Source organism: Neopelma chrysocephalum, unplaced genomic scaffold (assembly GCF_003984885.1).
Source record: "Neopelma chrysocephalum unplaced genomic scaffold, ASM398488v2 Primary Assembly neopelma1_174, whole genome shotgun sequence".
Taxonomy (NCBI): Eukaryota; Metazoa; Chordata; class Aves; order Passeriformes; family Pipridae; genus Neopelma; species Neopelma chrysocephalum.
In genome coordinates, this window is record NW_020897836.1 from 423,528 (window position 1) to 444,745 (window position 21,218).

Sequence of the window (21,218 nt, forward strand, 5' to 3'; positions counted from 1 at the left end):
ATCCCATTCCCTCTATCCAGCTCCCTCCATCCCATTCCCTCTATCCCACTCCCCCCATCCCGCTCCTCCTCATTCCATTCCCTCTATCCCACTCCCCGCATCCTGCTCCCCCTCATCCAGCTCCCCCCATCCTGCTCCCCCCCATCCCATTCCCTCTATCCCACTCCCCCCATCCCGCTCCCCCCCATTCCATTCCTTCTATCCCATTCCCTTCATCCAGCTCCCCACATCCCGCTCTCCCCCATCCCACTCCCTCCATCCACCTCTCCCCCATCCACTCCCCCCCAATCCTTGACTCCCGGCCAGAAACAGCGACGGCTCCGAGCGCTCCAAGACAGATCCTTCTGATTATCACAAAATGAAATTTTCAGCTCTTGTCATCGTCGGCCTCAGATTTGTAATGTTACAAAAACACCATTTCCTCTCCCCATTGTATCAAGGCCTCTTCCATTCCCGCTGGTGAAATCAAACAATTTTAAAAGAATTTATATGATGCTAATTTAAACCGAATGGATTGAGCTGCCAATCGCAGTTCCCCTGACTCTCCAGGCCTCCTGCCAGCTCGGCTCCCGTTCCAGGGCCGTTATCCATCACAACCAGCAGACCGAGGAAAAGGACCCGGAGACGCGAGACACGATCCCGGCGATCCTGGGAGGGGAGACCCTGCTGTCGGCACGGCCACGGGAGGTGACCCCACGCAACCAGGGGCTCCAAAACCTTCAGCTCTCACTTCTCCATCCGTGGAGCAGCTCGGGGTGGTTTTTGTCCAGGAATATAAACCTGCTCAAATTCCAGCATCGCTCCAAGTCGGCTTGTGGAAGTGGAAGTGGCCAGTTGAGTTTCATCCACAATCCAGCCACGGAGTCCAAGCTGGGAGACAACTCTGCTCCCACAAAGGGTGAAGGAAACCCCCTGTCAAGGCTGCGAATCCCTCTCATAAACCAGCAGAAAAGCTGGGATTTGGGGGAGACTGAAGATGTAAAATTCCCTGTGTCGTCTGTAGGCAAATTAAAGACAAGGGGCTGGAGAGGGACTTGGGACAAGGGATGGAGGGACAGCACAAGGGGGAATGGCTTCAGACAGAGGGCAGGGTTAGATGGGATATTAGGAAGGAATTCCTGGCTGAGAGGGTGGGGAGGCCCTGGCAGAGGTTGGGCAGAGAAGCTGTGGCTGCCCCTGGATCCCTGGAAGTGTCCAAGGCCAGGTTGGAGCAACCTGGAATAGTGGAAGGTGCCCCTGCCCATGGCAGGGGGTGGCACTGGATGGGCTTTAAGGTCCCTTCCAATCCAAAGCATTCCATGATTCCCAGAAAACCGTGCACGAGTTGCTCCACAGGTCTATCACCCACAGGATGAAGAACCAACTTTCCCTCCCCTTTACTTCCAGCTGGTTTCACTCCCTGCTCCCAGTTCCCGTATCCGGGCAGAGCAGGAACAGCCACTTCCCACCAACCCCCCAGTGCCTCTCCTGGTTTGCGGGAGGCAAATGTTGTGAGGAGGAGGAGGAAGGGTCAGAAGTGGTGAGGAAAACACCAGGACATCCCACAAGATTCCTTTGGAGCAAGAGATGGAGAATTAACAGAGCTCCAGGCAGGGCATGAGCTCTCCCCTGGAGCAGGAGGGATGGGAAGAACGGGAAGAAGCGGATCATGGATGCGGAAGAGATGGAAACACAAAGCTACAGAAGCAACTCTGGGCAGAAGAAACCAAAAAGGAATTGGGAATTATGGAATTTTTTTTTAAATTGGTCACCTGAACAGCCACAGAAACGTGGGTGGACTTGAAGATCTCACCCATCAAAGCCACCAGGGGCCAGGAGGTTGAAACGCCTCTCCCAGAACCATGAGCATGAAACGGGAAACTAGAAGACAACACAACATCTGCACCCTTTCACGTGTCTAAAATTGCTAAATATCCTTAAGAGAACTTAAATTTATTTATTTATTTAAAGAGTGTATTTGCTGGTTTGACTGAACACCAAACAAATAAATTTCCTGTTCTTTTCCAGCCAGCAAAATCACAGAATCATTGATGTTGGGAAAGACCTCCAAAATCATCAAACCCAACCAAGATCATCAAACCCAACTGAGATCACCAAACCAAGAACCTCCCAAAAACGCTCTGCCTGCCACAAAATGAACAAAAACAGAGCAGCTTTATAAACAATTCTGGGTAAATCCAACACCTGGAGCCCCCCCAGCCACGGCCACCCTGCACTTGTGGCTCCACCAAACCACACCCAGGCCATGGTGTGTTTTTCTGCACGTTCAGAAAGACGGGTTTGGTTCGAATAAAAAGGTTTGCTGAAGTCTCAGATGCCAAGTGGTATCTCCCCACACCTCTATGACACAATATAAGGCTTGGTTTGCTTTCCCAAAATACCAGAAAGCAGCTCAGAAGACAACAAGGCATGGGGAAAACGGGAAATTAAATCAATTAATAGAAATCCTCCAGGATGGGGTTTGTAAGACAGAAAATTGAACCTCTAACCATAAACAGCACCACCTTATCATCTCGTGAAAAATTATGGCAAGAGTCCTTCCCATAAATCAACACATCCCAGCCATCCATCACTATCAGAGGAAGTGTTTTACTGCTCATACGAGGTAAAATTTCACTGCCAGCGGATTTGAATTTCATCAAAGTAGCAAAGTTCTTTTTAAGAGCCACTGGGAGCTTTGCTCCCCCGCCGTGACAAGATAAACTGTGCTGAAACTCAAAACTAGAATATTAAATAGGAGTGGGAAGAGGCAATTCTGATTTAACACCCACACAGGGATGTTCAATTCATCAGGTTCATCTTTTACAGGCACCAAGTGCTGGGCAAAGTCAATCCAGCCCCAATCCAAGTTTACCCAGTGTTTAAAAATCAGTTTAAGATGTAAAATAAATTAAATTCAGTGCCTGAACTCCTGCTGCTTTACTCCAAACTGGAGTAAATCAGCACTGGTGTCTCCAGCTCTTCCAGTTCCAACCAGGCACAGCAGAACAAATGCTAAGTGGAAAATATGAGTTTCAAACAACAACTGCACCTCCCAGATTCCAAGTTATCAAGAGCCCACAGCAAAATCCAGGTGGGAGAAGACAAGGAGAAAACCGGATCATCGCTTTGCAACAGCACAAAAAATCGGGATAAAAAAAATCCAGGAGCAACCACAGAAGGAAGAATCACGGCAAAATTACTCCAAAATTCAATTTACTGCCTTGGGAGTGGAAAAGCAGAACTTTGAGACGACTGAACCACCGTCCTCCTCCCAAAAAGCCCCATGGAGTGTGTGCACACAAACCAGCCCTACCTGTTTCATGGCCGTCTCTCCAATCTTGTCCGAGTGCTTCCGGATGCTCTCCAGGAAATCCTTGAGGTCTGACATGGACACCTCCTTGATCTCCTCGCGCAGCTTTGGGATGTTATCCACCATGATCTTGCAGAAGCGGTAGTGGCTCACCTGGGGCAGGTACGTGTGCTCCAGGTGCTCCAGGGTCTTCAGGGCAGGGTAGTGCCTGGGGAGAGCAAGGAAGGGACGTGTGGAGACACTTCCATCCTATTTTCCCCCAAAAAAGGTGCATTAACTGGAAATTAGTCAACCTAACTAAGAATTCCAGCTCTGAAACCACAGAATCAGGGCATGGTTTGAGTTGGAAGGGAGCTTAAAGATGATCCAGTTCCAATCCTGTCATGGGCAGGAACACCTTCCAGGTGCTCCAGGGTAGGGTAATGCCTGGGGAGAGCAAGGAAGGGACGTGTGGAGCCACTTCCATCCCACTTTCCCCTCAAAAAAGGTGCATTAACTGGAAATTATCAATAAAACCAAGAATTTTGGCTCTGGAACCACAGAATCATGGCACGGTTTGGGTTGGAATGGATCTTAAAGATCACCCAGTTCCACCCCCTGCAAGGGGCATCTTCCAGGTACTCCAGGGTTTTCAGGGCAGGGTAGTGCCTGGGGAGAACAAGGAAGGGATGTGTGGAGTCACTCCCATCCCACTTTCCCTCAAAAAAGGTGCATTAACTGGAAATTAGTCAATCTAACTAAGAATTTCAGCTCTGTAATTTTAGAATAATGGGATGCTTTGGGTTGGAATGGACCTTAAAGCTGATCCACTTCCACCCCCTGCCATGGGCAGGGACACCTTCCAGGTGCTCCAGGGGCTTCAGGGCAGGGTAGTGCCTTGAGAGAGCAAGGAAGGGACGTGTGGAGCCACTTCCACCCTGTTTTCCCCCAAAAAAGGTGCATTAACTTAAATAAGCCAATATAACTCAGAATTTTTGGAACCACAGAATCAGGGCATGGTTTGGGTTGGAAGGGACCTTAAAGATGATCCACTTCCACCCCCAGCCATGGGCAGGGACACCTTCCACTAGCCCAGGTTGGTAACCCCTGATAGTGAGGTGACAAAATCATGGAGATGGGAATATCCCATAAAATCCTATAAACCGATAAACCAGTGTCCAACACATCCATATCCAACAGATCTGGACCAACACAGACACTTGTCATGGGGTTGGGAAGACCCTGGACATGAGAGCTCAGCTCTTTCCCTCTGGATACCAAAAATCTGATCCCACTTTCCTCCCAACCATTCTAATCCTCCTAAACACCATTAAAAGTATTTCCACCCAAGGTATTTTTTATTTAGATGGGGGGGGAAAATATGGATCCAAATCCCACATCAGGTGTTCAACAGGTATATTTTCCACCAAGCTCCTGCCTCTCCAGCAATTGCTGTTGTACCACTGGGTGTGTGACCTTCACAATGTTCAAAATAACTCATTTCCCTTCTTTAAAACGAGTGTAACTTATAAATTTAAGAATGTAAGATTCCCAATGTTTCTTTCCCTGAATTCCTCTGTATTTCTGTCATGGCCAACGGCCTTAAATTTTACCCTCCCTTTCTGCAGAAAAGCAAATTTCAGAGCCTTACACGTGATGCTAAATGGAAAATTTGCCTAAGAAATTAATTTTTCCTCAAATTCCCACCCATCTTTTCCACTTTGGAAAGTGGGAATCCACAGGATTTGCCTTTTTACTGGAATACGGAACGGCCCTGAATGGAGGTATAAGATTCAAGATCCTCCTCCTGATCTGACCAAAAATCTGATCAGAGGCAACACAAAATGACCAGGAAACCATTTAGAAAGCATCAATAGTGGAAAATAAATATAAAATACATAAAAATGTATTTAAGACCCCCAGGTCAGTCACCTCGGGGGTGAATTAAGGCAATTTTAGCTGATTACACCCAGAGTGAATCCTGTTCACCAGAATCCACCACTCACACCTTGAATTTTGGGGGGAGAAACAGTGTTCAGGATAAGAAACAGATTGGCACCAGTGAAAACAACCTGCCACTCAAATTCCCACCCAAAATAATTCCTGCCTGAACCCCAGGCAGCTCCACAGGGGAGTTATTCCAGCCAGAGAGGCCCATCCTGCTCCCAACAGCAGAAGTCAAACAGTTTAACCCCATAACCCAACTGCTGTTTACACTGGGAAAGGAGTGAAAAACCACTTGAACCAAAAATCAAAACTCTCTGGAAAGAAATTTGGGAGTGCAGGGAAAGCCAGGAATTCATCCAGAGGAATAAACACACCTTGGGGTGGGTTTTATATATTTTAGGGCGTTGTTTGGGTCCAGGTCACATCCCCTGACACCTCTGAGTGGCCTCCCAGAGGGGGACACCTCTTTTCCAGCTCTGAATCCCAGGAGCACTCCTTGAGTGGGGGGGAGCAGGATTTTGATAAACAGGGTCAGAGGTGGCTTTTTGGGGATTTTTTTTTCCTGGAAAGACCCAGGCTCTGCTTGAGGGAACAGCTCTACAGGGGCTTCTCAGCTCCAAGCAATATGAAGAACTCCCATGGGATCCATGAACGTTCCCATGAAGCATCTCAGGCTCACAAGGAAGCCAGAGATGGAATCTGCACCAGGAACTGCAGAGACAGGACAAGGGGGAATGGTTTCCCAAAAGAAAAATGGAGATTTAGACGGGATATTGGGAAGCAATCCTTGGCTGGGAGGCCCTGGCACAGGTTGCCCAGAGAAGCTGTGGCTGCCCCTGGATCCCTGGAAGTGTCCAAGGCCAGGTTGGACAGGGTTTGGAGCAATCTGGGATAATGGAACATGTCCCTGCCCATGGCAGGGGGTTGGATTATCCTTAAGGTTCCTTCTATCCCAAACCATTCTGGAATTTTATGATTCTATTTCTTACTGCTTGGAGACCACACGGACATGACAAGTGACCCAGGGGTAGATAAAACAGACTGATCCCTCCAAAGTCCTGCAGAACCAGGAGGGAAATCTCTGGAGACAAGAGATTTTAGGTTTTCCCATCATTTTCCACACATGTCTCAGCCATGGGAGAAAAGCTCTTTCTGTCCCTTCCTTAAATTCTGGACAATGGGGGAGAAAACCTTTCTCTCCATCTCTTCTTCTGGTTCCTGTCACTCCTCTGGGATCAGATCATTCTACATTCTCCACCTCCAGCTCGTGGCCACAGATTTTGGGTTACAAACATCACCCAACTCATTCTGTTTGCCTTGGGAGAACGGAACTTGGGAGGGTTTATTCACCCTAAATACAAACCCTGTGATTCCTCCAAGACTGTGCACCCAAAACCCAACCCCTTGCTGCCCATCCTGAAGTGATTTACAAGTGACACTGGGTGCAAAAATAAAAATACTTCACATACTGTGCTGCATTTGGTGGATGAAGCCATCAAATTCAGACAAAGAAAGAAGGGGAGAAAAAAACCAGCCCAGGGTTCAGATATTCCTTAAATGTGGCTTTCAGCTTCTATTTGTTTCAAAATGAACCAACACAAAAAAAAAAAAAAAAAGAAAAAAAAAGATGGAATTCTTAGAAGCAGACCCTGGAAACATTATCCAGAGCAGGGAATGGGGCAGCATGTGGATTCCCTGCAGGAGTTCCCAGGGCTGTGCTCAGCTCCAGCTCCCACCCCACGTCTGTCAGCGGAGAAGCCCCTCTCTGTTGCTATAAACACATTAAAAAACACTTGGTCAAACTCCCCCCTGCCCTGCTCTGCCCTGAGCCATCCTGAGGGACAGAGAGGAGCTTGGGGGACAGCTCTGGGAGCTCCCTAAAGCTCCTCCAACCAGCCCAACTTCCAGGAGTTCCACTTATCTGTTCTCCCAAGGACCCCGGCGGGGAGCAGAGGCGGGAGGGGAGGTGTAAAAACAACCCCCTCATCCCATTAGTTATCGCCTTGTTCCAAACATCTGGCTCCTTCTGTGCTGTTCCCATGATGGATGGCAGGCACCAGCCAGAGATCCCACTGCTCTCCCTGCCTGGCATCCAGCTGGAGCCACGTTTCCAGCCTCCCTCCTTCCAGCAGCTGCTCTTTGCCCAATTTGCCACCCCCAGGGCTCCCGAGTTGCTCCGTGCTGCTTAAACAAACCATCCCCCAGGATTCCAGCAAATATCCCAGGCCGTGGTTTAATCCCTCATGCAACAGATGCAGGGTGGGGAAAATCCTGGATTTACAGCTCGTGGTTTCAGAGACACCAAGTCCCTGGAGCTCAGCTCACTCTCCTGAAGAGTTGTTTCTACTGCAAAATAAGATTTCTCCCCAACTTGCCCCGTCCTGATGTTTCCAGGTGTTTGGCTTCCACCCACATTCATTGGAATCTCTCAGGTTGTATTAGAATTGGCATATATTAGATTATATATCATGGCATTCATAGCATAAAATTTAGTTGATAACACGCATGGATTGCACGCACAACAACAGGGAGCTTCCATAAAAAAACAAGGAATATCCACTTCGTTCCAAAACCTAACACAAACCAAAATCCGAGCCTGCTGCCATCCCAATTCCCGGAGGATGAGCAGCCAAAAAACAGAGGAGTCAACCTGGAAAGGCTGATTTGGAAGCTCTGGGAACCTCTTGAATTTACTCAGCCCCAAACGACTGTTTTGATAATAATAAAACACCCACAAACCGACACGAAATTTACCTCTTGGATTTCATCTGCTCCCGCAGTTTGCTGTACATCTCCAGCACTGGAAAGAGAAGGAAAACAACAGAAGCCTTGAGCACAAAGCAAAGAGACTGGGAATTCAAACAAACACAAGGCAGGAGCAGTTGGAGATTCCTCACCGGGAAGACACAGCGTGAGTTTATCGACTGTCGCCGAAATGTTCCTCTGCTGCAGCCGGCACTGCTTCAGCTCTTCCATGGCAATTATCAGCTTTGGGAAGGGGGAAAAAAATCCCATTGAACACCATAAACACTTGTCATGACCGCCCAAACCGTGGGGTGACCACAAAGCCTGCTCTGATAACCAGGGAGCTGCTGGAAGAGGGAGCCACAGGCAGCTCCGGGTTCTTCCAGCGGAAACGTTCCCTGAATTTCAACTAAGGAAGCAGCAAAACCAAAGCCATTGGCACACCAGCCTGGGAGCACATCCTGGGAATTCCAATAGAATTGTTTTCCCTTCCCATTTTAGTCATCTCTTCCCTACTCCCTTCTCCAAGTAGCTCTTTTTGGGTTCTCAAAGCCAAATGAGCCTGCTCATTCCCAGGGGGATTCTTCCCGAACTAACAGGGATTTTTAAAGGCTCAGGCTCCAACAGAAAATCCTGTGGATGTGGAGAAGGGCGAAACAAGGATTCAAGGCCAGGTTGGACTGGGCTTGGAGCAACCTGGGATAGTGGAGATGGTCTTTGTGGTCCCTTCCAACCCCAACAATTCCATGAATCCATGAATGGATCACTTACTTCTTTCCCTTCGTTCTGCAGCTTCCGGTTGGTGTCCGTCACTTGGTTCTGCAGGAATATTGGGGAGAAAAGACAAAGCCCATCAGTAAATCAGGACAGTGGTTTTCCCATAAAACCAAACTGTACATAAAACTCCTCACCCAACCTCCCATTCCATGGAAAAAAGCTTTTTAATGGTTCATTTCACACAGGATGCCAAGAGCCACAGAGTAAACCCAAGGATTTCCCTCCCTGCCACTGGAGAGGAGTAAAAAGCAACAGGAGTTAAAACTGTGGCATGGAAGCCACAAAATCCTGCAGTTTTCATGGATCCAACTTTCTACCAGGTGCTCACATGGATTCTCAGTTTTAAAGCCAGTGGAGGAATTAAATGTCCTTCCCAACACCAAATAAATTACAGTTAGGTTTTAATTCCTTGATATCACAGTGAGAAAGAACTTTTCAACGTGGGTTTTACCTGTAAATAATTATTTATATTTATATAAACACCTAGAAAACTTCCTTTTAGATCTTCAGGTGCATCTTCCACTGGTTCCCTTCTCCTGCCTGGTAGAAAAAGGTATTTTTATATACCTGGGATAAAAAAGGGGCTGTTATTTCCTTCCCTAAACTCTCTTTCTGTATTATCCCATCAAGTTGAGACTCATAGTTGAAAAAATTCCCACTTGGCAAACCTGCAGTTCCCTGGACTAGGAAGAGTCCACCAGTCCAGCCCTTCCCAGCCCTGGGCATGAGGTGACTCAGTGAAGACCCATGAGAGAACAAAGTGGATTTTTGGACTCATCAGGATGGAAAATTAGCAGTTCACCCATTATTTGGCCAACAAGTAGGAAAACGACTTTGGGAATTCTCCTGAACACTCATCCAAGTCCAGACAGGAGTAAGTTTGTAAACAGAGACACCATCTGCTAAAAAAACCACACCAGGTTCCAAGCAAACATGCCCAGCTCCAGGTCTCCAGCAAAAGCAGCCAATTCCCAAGGTAAATCCAGCAGGATTGCTCAGGATTCAAGTGCCTCACATCAGTCTAAGACTAACAAGCCATAAAATACTTTTTTTTTTCCATAGAATATTCCTTTCACAGCCCCTAAAGTTGTAAACATTCGTTTCCAGGCTCGCCTCTGTCTCTCAGAGGTTCCTGGTTTTCCACAGGCTCACCATAGGGTGGGAGTTGCTCCTGGATTTCTGTCAGAGCTCATCCCTGCGTGTTTTCAGGAGTTCTGCTCGTTCCAGAAGCAAAACCTTTGCCAGAGTTTGGACAAGAGCACCAACTGGGACACGGAGCTCCACGAGGATATTCAGGAGTGTGAGATCACAAAAACCAACCGGAGACCTTTGTTTCCCTTTCAGCAGTGATGGACACAAGCTGACTTTTTGAGGAATTTAACCCCAGTGAAGGAATGTCATGCAGTGATCTCCAGTGATCCACCAGAGCGTGGATGGTGCAGGAGCAGCAGCAACAGCACAGCAAAGGAATATTAGCAGGAAAAGTGTGGAAAATTCCTTCCCGGAAAGGGTTGTCCAGCCCTGGCGCAGTTGCCCAGGGCAGGGGTGGAGTCCCCATCCCTGGAAGTGTCCAAAAAACACATGGATGTGGCCCTTGGGGACATGACTCAGTGGTGGTGGTGTCAGGTTGATGGTTGGACTTGATGACCTCAAAGGTCTTTCCAACCTTGACGATTCCATGACCTCCTTCCTTTTCGACTGCACCACAAGGCAAACACAGTTCAGGCAGGAGGGGAGCTTTCCATTAACATTCATAAATTTGATCCAGGATCCATTTTCTTCCCTGCTGGATCTCCCACACTGATCCAGCCTCCACCAGGTCATCTCCCACTGTGTTGCCTCAACAAGCAGAGCCATCAAACCTCACAAGTTCCCTCTTATTTTAACACCGGCCACATCGGTTTTTAAGCCTCCCATGATGCAAGAAAGAGGAATCACCCCATGATTTCCCCACACACACTTTCTCCACAGCATCTGCCTCACATCTCTCCCCCTCCTGCAGTAGCTTCAGCTCTCCTGGCTCTTTGCCCTCTGCCAAAACTGCTCATTTCCTTCATGATGTATCGAGATTTTTTACGAGCGGGAGCGCAGCATCTCTTCCAAAGATTACTTTATTTGCTTATATCCTGAAAAATCCCACCAGGAAAAAGGAATCCATGTAGGGTAATTTAAAACTGCTCCTAAAATAATGCCAAGGCTGTACTAGTGTTCTATTAAAATTACATATCAATCCCAGCTCCAGGAAAAAAAAAAAGTCAGGAGACCGTCTGTCCTTGCACACTCCGAGTTTTCAGGGGGCAGCGAGTCGTGTTTTGGTTTGTTCTTAAAGTCTCCACGAAGAAAAAAAAAAAGAGATGATTATTTATACAGGCTCTCTGCAGCCAAGTGGAGGCTTTTCAGATGAGGAGATTTGATAATCTAAGGCAGACTCCCAGCGAGGGGGGACAGACAGCAGGTGGGAACATGGGAAGGACGAGACGTCGGGATCACGTGAGCGGCTTACGGGATGCTCCAGTTGTTACTTCATCCATCTACTCACGGAACACGTGGCACAGAGAAGGGCTTGGGGGGTTTAACAACACTCTGAGATCATTTAGAGAGTGTCAGAGTGAGGAGCAAGAGGAGCAAAGGGCGTTGGAGATGAATCCTGGGAATGGACTCAAAAGCACCGGCATGACCCCGCAGGGATGTGCCGACTCCATCCCTGTCCTACACCCACATCCCACTGACTTCCACCTCCCAAAGGAAGGCAGAGCAACTACGGAGTGATCCTTCCAATTAGCAACTCATGAACTTCCCAGTGTGGGTTTGTTATCCACCACCTCAGCCGTTCTCCCCCCAGTAACCCAATCCCTATGGGAATCCAGCGCTGGGCTTTGAGGGTATCTCCACATCCTGGGGCAGTGAGATCCCTGCTTGGTTTTGCACAGGTGAAGGTGAGATTCCCTGAACTCCAAGTCAGCTCCTCATTTTAATCAGATCTGCCTTCATCTGGATGCACCAACCAATAAAAATTGCTCCCTTCTCATTTTCTCCCCCCCCTCAACTCAGAACTGCAAAGAATTCCAGAATGGGTCAGGCTGGGAGGGACCACGGCGGGTCAGCTGGTCCAGCAGAGCCATCCCAGAGCACATGGCACAGGATTGTGTCCAGATGGGTCTGGAATATCTCCAGTGAGGAGACTCCACACCCTCTCTGGTCTCTGTTCAGTGCTCACAGTTAAAGTTCTTCCTCATGTCCAGGTGGAACTTCCTGAGCATCAATTCCTGCCCTTTCCTCTTGTGCCATTGCTGGGCCCCCCTGAGCAGATCCTGGTCCATCCTCTGCCCCCTCTCTGCAGGCACTGCCAGACATGGATGAGGTTCTTTCAGTGTCTCCTCAGCTCCCTCAGCCTTTCCTTGTAGGAGATGCTCCATCCCTTCATCATCTTTGTCCCCCTCCACTGAAAACATTCCTGCACCATTTCCCTGCTGACCAGTTCCCTGCCCCAGCTCAGAGACAACACTTACCATCAAAAAAAATCCCCAAACCCCACCAACTGCAAGGGCTTCAAAGAAGGAAAGTGAAAATGAGATGCCTGGAAAGCACAATCCTCTGGGATGGATTTGGGGCTGCCTGGCTTTCAGAGGACAAGACCAGAGAAGAACATTCCCACAACCTGGAGAAGGCTGTGGGGGAACTTCTGGCTCTGCAACTCCCTGACAGGAAGGGAAAACTGAGGGGGTCAGGCTCTGCTCCCCAAAAAAATGCGACAGGACAAAGGGAAATGGCCTCAAGTTGCACCAGAAGAGGTTTACGTTGGATATTAGGGGAAATTCCTTCCTGGAAAGGGTTGTCCAGCCCTGGCACAGCTGCCCAGGGCAGTGGTGGATCCCCATCCCTGGAGGGATTTAAAATCCCTGTGGATGTGGCACTTGGGGACATGGGTCAGTGGTGGCCTTGGCAGTGCTGGGGGATGGTTGGACTGGATGATCTGAGGGCTTTTCCATCCTAAACAATCCTGTGATTCTATGAAACCAAGAAGGAATAATCCCTTTTTTATGCCTGACAGGTCAAAAAGCAGTAGACCAAAAAATAAGACTTTTCATCCACGTGGCCAGAGTTTCCCAGAGAAGGAAGGAGAGTCAGTATTGGAGAGGTGGGATAAAAATCCATCAAGAATGACACAGCTGAATCCCAGAATGGTTTAGGTTGGGAGGGACCTTAAAGCCCATCTCATTCCAACCCCTGCCATGGGCAGGGACACCTTCCACTAGACCACGTTGCTCCAACCTGGCCTTGGACACTTCCAGGGATCCAGGGGCAGCCACAGCTTGTCTGGGAAACAAGAACAACTTGGATTGGATAGGGTGGATTAGGTGATTTCTTGATGTTGCCATCAGCCCTGAGACCTTGGGATCCTTTGCACTTTGAGCCGTGTTTTCCAAGTTAAACCATCCTAATGTAAAACCCATCTCTGGCCTTTTAATTTCCACCAGATCCTTTATGGGATGGAACAGCCAGACTGGTCTGTGGTTTCCAAGACCCAGCAGTCCCAGGTATTTACAGGATTGAGATCAGGTCACCACCATCCTGCTCACTCCCCAGTGAGGGAGAATGTGGAATACAAGTTGTGAAAACATTTAAGATGTATTACAAAAAAAATCCCAAAGCATCGAGATTTCCCTTGTAAGTAAAAGGAAAGCCATGTAAGAAATTAAATGGAAAGAGAATTGCCAGAGTGAGGCTACATAGTTTTAAAAAAAGAGTAAGAAAATGCAAAATAAAAGGTTTGGTTTAAGTATGTTATGGTTTAAATATCATATAAATTAAGGAGAGATGCCTTTTAAAAAACACATCCCATGTATTTTCAATTAAGTTACTTTAAATATATATATATATAAATAGATGATTAATAGTGACCCAGTGCCTCCTGAAAACAACACAGTGTTGCCTCCTGCAGAAATCCATGGCAGGGGGGGCTCCTCTGCTCATCATGGAATCATAAATCCATTATGGGTGGAAAAGATCATCCAGTTCAACCATTCCCCCAGCACTGCCAAGGCCACCACTGACTCATGTCCCCAAGTGCCACATCCACAGGGATTTTAAATCCCTCCAGGGATGGGGATCCACCACTGCCCTGGGCAGCTGTGCCAGGGCTGGACAGCCCTTTCCAGGAAGGAATTTTCCCCAGTATCCATTGTAAACCTCTTCTGGTGCAATTTAAGGCTGTTCCCTCTCCTCCTGCCCCTTGTTCCCTGGGAGCAGAGCCCAACTCCCCCCCGGCTCCCCCCTCCTGTCAGGGGGTTGCAGAGCCAGAAGGTCCCCCCTGAGCCTCCTTTTCTCCAGGCTGAGCCCCCCCAGCTCCCTCAGCCGCTCCTGCTGCTCCAGCCCCTTCCCCAGCTCCGTTCCCTTCCCTGCACACGCTCCAGCCCCTCCATGTCTCTCCTGTCTGAGGGTCCCAGAAGTGCCCCCAGGGCTGGAGGTGCCTCAGCAGTGCCAGCCCTGGGGCTGTGACCACATTTTTGATATCACCCAGGATGCCCTTGGCCTTCCTGGCCACCTGAGCTCACATTTGAGGAGATAAAACTTCTCAATTCAGCGCCAGGTCCTCTGAGGGAAAGCAAAAAAAAAAGGACAGAAGATGTAGTGATTGGGTCCTGATTGGGTTCTAGTTCATTTGGGGCCACCTGAAACACAACCTCCCAGCCCTGAGGGTCGTGTGACACACGAGCAGGGCAAGGCAACCAGCTCATGTTCAGCCTGTGCCCTCCTAAAACAACACCACCGACGTTTCTGCAAACACAATGTCCTCCAAAACACCCCAGAGCCAAAGGCACATGAGTGAAGAAACGTCCTGGGGGGGTTGTGACAGGGAGGGCCTTCATTTCATGGCTGGTTGCAATGTCTGTTCAAAGCCCAGCACCACTGAGAAAGAGCCCGAGATCAAATGGAGGATGAATGGCTGGAACAAAACCCACTCTCACCACTCGATCCACAAATGATTCCCCGGGGGAACCCTCACAAAAGAGGGCTCAGCCTTTCAGAGAGGAACTTTCTGTGGATATTTTTCCCATGTGCCGTTTTATGGATCACAAAAGTCGTGGAAATCAAGAGAGATCCTGAGGGGACAGGGATGGACTTCCCAGTGAGCCACCAACAAAGGAGCTGTTTGCAGAATGGGAACCAGCACCAAGGCTTTGCAAACAAACAATGTGGAATTCTTGGCTCCAAACAATGGTTTAAAAAACAGAGGGGAGGGGAAATAAAAAGACTTATTTCATGGTATTTCCAATGGCCTCATCCTGCTGGATGAATCCTCCTCAGGACATCCCTCAGGAAGGTGTTCCTGTGATCCCATGGCCATTTCTGGGATGGAGATAATGTGTATGTGGAATTAGAAACCTGTCAGGAAATGCCAGAGGCGGCTTTAAATTAATTAATAAACGTATTTAAAGCACAGTCAGCACATTGAAATTGGGAGTCTTCCTTCTTTTCCAGAAAACTTGCTTTTCTGAGGTATTTTTTTCCCTCATTATTTGTAACTTCAGACCAGCTTAAACTCCAAGCCCACCTGGCCCAAGGTGTAGAACAGCTCCAACCTCCTGCTCCTTTTCTCCCCGGGAGCCTGTCCAGTTTCCTTCCCACCAATTGTCCACATTCTCATCCTACAAAGGGCTTTTTCCACATATCTCACATACATAATATATGTGGAACATATACACACATATTATATTTCCACATATAAATAGAGTTCTACAAGGAAAAGATCAATTCCTCCCTTCTCTCACATTCCTGCACAGCTTTAAAGGCCACAAACCTACTTTTGCTTAAGAAATTGGGGTCAGGCACCCCAGGAAAAGCACATTTCCTAACAAATAACAGGCTTAGCTTTAAGTTTTCTCGTGTTTTTAATGCACCACCCTGGTCCAGTTTGCCCAAATAATTATTGAATTTTGAATGATCAACCTATTTCTACAGGAAGAATGAGAAGATATAGATATATAGATATATATATATTTTAAATTTGTTTTAAACAGAGAAGAGACATTCTGGACAAAGAGGAGAACAGACATTCCCGTGGTTTCAGAAAATCCCAGAGTAGTTGAGGTTGGGCCACTCGGTCCCAGCCCCCTGCTCAAGCAGGACCAACCCAAACACGAGTTGCCCAAGGCCGTGACTTTTCTCTCACCTTCAGTTTTTGAGCTTCTCCTCTGACCTTGAGCAGCTCCGTGATGGAATCCACGAATCCCTGGTAGTGGAAGTTGCACATTTTCTCGATCTCCCGGTCGTGGTTGCGGATCCGAGCTTCCAGTTTCTCCATGAACCGACCATGTTCTTCTCCATCGTAGACAGACCTGGAAAGAAGATGCCAACACTTGGTCAAGGTCCCGAGGTCTGTGACTGTCACAGGCTCACGAGAACTACCCAAAATATGAACTTTAAAAGGGAACAGATCTGATTTTTCTTTCCATAAACCAAGCGGCGAACTCAAGGTTTGAAAATGTTTCTCCCGAAAATGTTTCTATTCCGACCCTTCTCTCTCCCTGAGGGATGAGAACCAACCCAGCACTGGTGGATCTGAAACTTTGGACACTTCCAGGGATCCAGGGGCAGCCACAGCTTCTCTGCCCAACCTGGGACAGGGCCTCCTCACCCTCCCAGCCAGGAATTCCTTCCCAATATCCCACCTAACCCTGCCCCTCATTCAGCTTCAGGGGAAATGCAAAGGTGGAAACTCAAACCAAATTTCTCTCCTTCAAATCAAATGTTTCTTTAGAAAGCAGAGGGACCAACTGGTCACACCCTGAAAGGATGTGGGGTTTCAGGGGTTTGTTTTCCTGGTTTTTTACAGTAAATACAGGTATTTTTTTATGGATTGAAGTCGTAGTATTTTTGAGAAGCACTGTTGGCTCCCAAACCTGAATTTTCTCCCAGTCCAAAAGAATTTTCGTAGGGAGTTTTATGGAATCTGAGCTTGTGTAAGAAATTAAGGCCAAATTAATTATACACTGGATTCCAGGCAGGAATTAGAGATAAAAGGTGGGAATGGCAGAGCTGTAACAAGAATGAAATTTTCAAGAATTATTAATCACAATGACAAGTAGCACTTCAGAAAGAATCAGAATTCCATGAATCCAACTGGACACGCTCCTGCAGCAAGTCATGAGATCCCCTTTGTGTGATCTGAGCTGACAAGGAGCTCTGGAGAATCCCACCTCTCCAATCCACAAAGGTCTCAAGGAAATAGCAAAAAAATACCAAGACAGGACTAAAAGCTGCAGAATTTTACTTAATAATTTACTTAATTGTTATTCCTTAAAACCTGCCCAGGCAATTTCAATTTGACAGTTTCGGTTAAAGATTCCCAACAGCCAAAACAAAAATGCCAAATAAATGCAAATAAAATTAAAAAAAAATGCCCCCAAAATGTCAGTAAAATGCAAAACAAAAATGCCAAATAAATGTAAATAAAATGCAAAACAAAAATGCCAAATAAATGTAAAGAAAATGCAAAACAAAAATGGCAAATAAATGCCAATAAACCTGTTTAAAATTCAATGTAAAATAACCCAGATCCCAGGAGTAGAAGCCTTCAAAGGTGACCACGTTGCCTTCCTCACTCACTGGCTGGTGCTAAAGGCGAAAAAAAAAGAGATGGAACTTCCTCAAATTCCATGAAAGGCACCACTAATGCAGTGCTGGTGGTTTTTCCTTAAAGTTTCAAGGAGTTGTGGCTGAGAAAACTTGAAATTTGGAGCCCGAGTGCCATCTAGTGCTGAAAGGCCTCTCTGCAGGGTCTCAGCAAACCCAAGGACACAAACTCTTAATTCAAGTTTGATAATTCCATACAAGAAAATAAAAATAGGGGAATTGTGTTAATACTCAGGTATAGATAATTTTAAAAAAATAGTAATTTTGGGTGCAAATTAATCAGTTTTCATTCAAATGTGTGTATGTACCTGCCAATGGGGGGAAAAAATCCCTCAAAATTACTTACAAACTCCAGGCAAAACCCTCTTTGGAAATGGCAAATCTAAGACATTAAGGCTGATGATTAAAACCTTTTTATTATTCTTCTTTAGTAAAAAAAAAAGAAGTAGTTGGTGTTCAGGCAGCAACAAATCCCAGCAGATGCTGGGTCAGTTTAAGCTCAAATTTAAGCTCAGATTTAAGGAGATTTTGTATTTTCCCTTCTGAATTCTCCCAATCCTCCCTCCAAGAACCAACATCCTCGATTTCCATCCTCCCTCCAAAACACAAGTGAACAGGGAACAGCCAAGCCAGACCCAAGTGCAACACACTCCAAAGTTCCAGGATGTCCACTTTGACATTATGGGATGTCACGTTGTGGCTCTGGGTTGAACATCATCACATTAATAACACTCAATGATTATTGGTGACTCTCCACTCAAACAACGTCAGGACTCGGTTTGGTGCCACAAAGAACAAATGTTTCCCTTCCAGTTGTGTCAAAACATCCCTCAAGTCCCAAACTCCACCATCATCACCTTCCACGCCGGTTCCAACTCTGGTTCCCAGCACAAAGAACAAAACTCTCCCTCCCAGTCGAGTCAAAACACCCCTCAAGCCCCAAACTCCACCGTCACCATCCTCAGTTCCCTGGTTCTGGCAGAGATCCAACTTCCTCAGGTGCCAAGAGACCACAGCAGCCTTGAAAATTCATCCTTGTGATCCCAAATCCTCGATGTGTGTCCAGTGGGACCCACCCAGCAATTCCCAGTGTCCTCATCACCTGATGGATTCACTCACTGAGCACCTTCAATATAGATCATTTCCCTTCCAGAATCAACACATCTGGGGCATTATTCTCCCTACTTCTTTCCTGACAAATCTTTGGGATACCCACTGCCTTCCTCTGGATCTACAGGTCCCTCCAGCTGCTCCCCATCAATCCCATTTCTCCTGCACTCTGCTCCCACAGCCCGCCTGGATCTTCGGGGAACTATCCTGAAATAACTGATAATTCAAAAGGCATTAAGGGTGACGCACAAAAAAACACTCTAAAAGGAAAATCATCTTCCCTGCGTGTTTATACCATTAATAATCACGACAGCACAATAAAAAATGCAGCGAGGGGAAAGAAAACACAACTCAGAATTGCTTTGGGCTGTTCCTTCTCTTGGTTGTAACAACACAGAACTGGGATAGAAACTATAGAAAATGATCCTTCAGGCTGCCTTCTTTTTTTTTTTTATTTTGCTATAAAAAATTGCTGGTCAAAAAGCTCCTCCACAAAAAGGCTTTTGATTAAAAAAGGCTGAGAAAGAGTGGTCTGTCCCACATGCACTTATCTGATCATTTCAGGGCAGGCTGTAATTCTCCCCACTCAAGGCTCTGCTCAGTGACAGATCTGTCTGGTTTATATTTTTTTTAAGTGCACTCACTAAACCATTGAAGATGACTTTCAAATTTCTTGGATTGTATTGTCAAGTTTCACAATTTCTGCATTCATTAAAAATCCACTCTTTTTTTTTTTTTTTTTTTTTTTTAACAAAAGGTCAACTGGAAAAATCTTTCCAGGAAAGCCACAAATGCATCAGGAGTTGCCATCTGCAGCCTGGAGTTCCTGCAAAGTTTATCCCCCAAAATAGGGGCAACCAAAGCTGGTGCACACCAAGAAGCCAAACCACTAAAAATAGGGATGCCACAGACAAATATCCAGCTGTGCCACAGGTCATAAAATCACAGGATATCCTGAGTTGGAAGGCACCCACAAGAATCATCCAGTCCAGCTCCTGGTCCTGCATAGGCCCAGCCCCAAGAGTTCCCCCCTGTGCCCCAGAGGATCAGCCAAACCCTCCTGGAGCTCTGGCAGCCTTGGGGCTGTGCCCACTGCCCTGGGGAGCCTGGGCAGTGCCCAACCAGCCTCTGGGGGAAGAACCTTTGCCTGAGATCCAACCTGAGCCTGCCCTGGCACAGCTCCAGCTGTTCCCTGGGCTCACACAGAGCAGAGATGGAGCTGCCCCTCAGAAGAAGCTGCAGACCCTGATGAAGCCTCCCCTGAGCCTCCTCTTCTCCAGCTGAACAACCCCAGTGCCCTCAGTGCTCCTCATGTGGATCCACAGCTGCCTTTGCCAGTTCCCAAGTGGCACAAAGGGAGTTGGTGGCTCAGGTAGAAGCACAAATGCGTCCGTGGGGAACGTTCCACACCTTCACCCTCCCCCAGCATCCCAGATGCTCCCTGTGCTCAACCCCCACCTGGACCTGGATACTCCACTGCCTTCCCAGTCACTTCTTCATCCACAAGAGCAAAATTGGGCAAAGAGCAGAGGTTTGGGGGGATACAGCCAAGGGAAAACTGAAAGGGGCAACAACCTCCTTAAAAGATAGTCAGAGGCAGGAGGACACAATCCCAGAAGGGTTTGGGTTGGGAAGAACCTGAAATACCACCTTGGTCCACCCCCTGCCATGGGCAGGGACACCTTCCACTAGCCCAGGTTACTCCAGCCTGGCCTTGGACACTTCCAGGGATGCAGGGGTAGCCACAGCTTCTCTGAGCAACATCTTGGGTGTTGTCACCAAGCACCAACACAACCTACACTCCCTCCAGCCCTGCTTCAGACACTTCTTGGGACTGTTTCCAGGCTACCCAGACACCACTTCCATGCAGGAGAACTGCCAGAGGAGCTTTGAGTTACTGCAGAGGCAGAAATTAATGCTAGAAAATGTTTGGGAATTGGCTTTGCAGGTCCTGCCTTGTGCTCGAGAAGGGGGATTGGATTTAAGCTGAAGGAGGGCAGGGTTAGATGGGATATTGGGAAGGAATTCCTGGCTGGGAGGATGGGGAAGCACTTGTACAGGTTGGCCAGAGAAGCTGTGGCTGCCCCTGGATCCCTGGAAGTGTCCAAGGGCAGGTTGGAGCAACCTGGGCTAGTGGAAGGTGTCCCTGCCCGTGGCAGAGGGTGGCACTGGATGGGATTTTAGGTCCCTTCCAACCCAAACCATTCCATGACCTGGTTAAGCACAGGGCCTCAGGCAGGCCTGCAGAAGGCCAAGCCACAGGGCTGACCCTGCAACTTGATTCCCAACAAGAGCTGCCTCCGGGATGAGACTCAGAAGGAACCTAAATAAATTCAGCTGAAAATACAGAGGAGGGAAATCTCCGGGGGCGGAATGAAAGAGATCTGGAACAATGCAAGGAGGACAATCCGGGGACAGTGGAACACAAGTGACTTGCTTTTGTTTTCAATTAATAAGTGGAACAAATTCCTGAGCCTGTTGTGGACTTCAGTTTAATTTTTTTTCCCCCCCCTTTAAAACTTCTGTAGTGGTTTGAATCCCTCCGAAACATTTTCTTCTCATTAAGCTACATAAAAGCATTAGCAGTTTGTTTAATCTCAGTCTGACTTTTGTAATAAACAAATTCACTACTGAGCATTGCAACAAAACAATCACAATTTCGAGAGTGGGCCAACAGCTCCACAGAAAAAAGGTCAAAGAAAGTTTTTAAGATTAAGATCGAACTGTCGAG

General features: G+C 47.5%; 1 protein-coding gene across 1 annotated transcript in view; it reads right to left on the reverse strand.

The window, feature by feature from the left end:
• EXOC6B (exocyst complex component 6B) overlaps window positions 1-21,218 on the reverse strand; it is a 326,193-nt gene that overhangs the window by 265,890 nt on the left and 39,085 nt on the right. The window contains exons 2-6 of the mRNA XM_027701907.1: window positions 15,915-16,080; window positions 8,735-8,782; window positions 8,116-8,206; window positions 7,973-8,018; window positions 3,296-3,500 (exon numbers count right to left, since the gene is read on the reverse strand). Coding sequence (XP_027557708.1) covers window positions 3,296-3,500; window positions 7,973-8,018; window positions 8,116-8,206; window positions 8,735-8,782; window positions 15,915-16,080 — 556 coding nt within the window. The remainder of the gene's footprint in view (window positions 1-3,295; window positions 3,501-7,972; window positions 8,019-8,115; window positions 8,207-8,734; window positions 8,783-15,914; window positions 16,081-21,218) is intronic.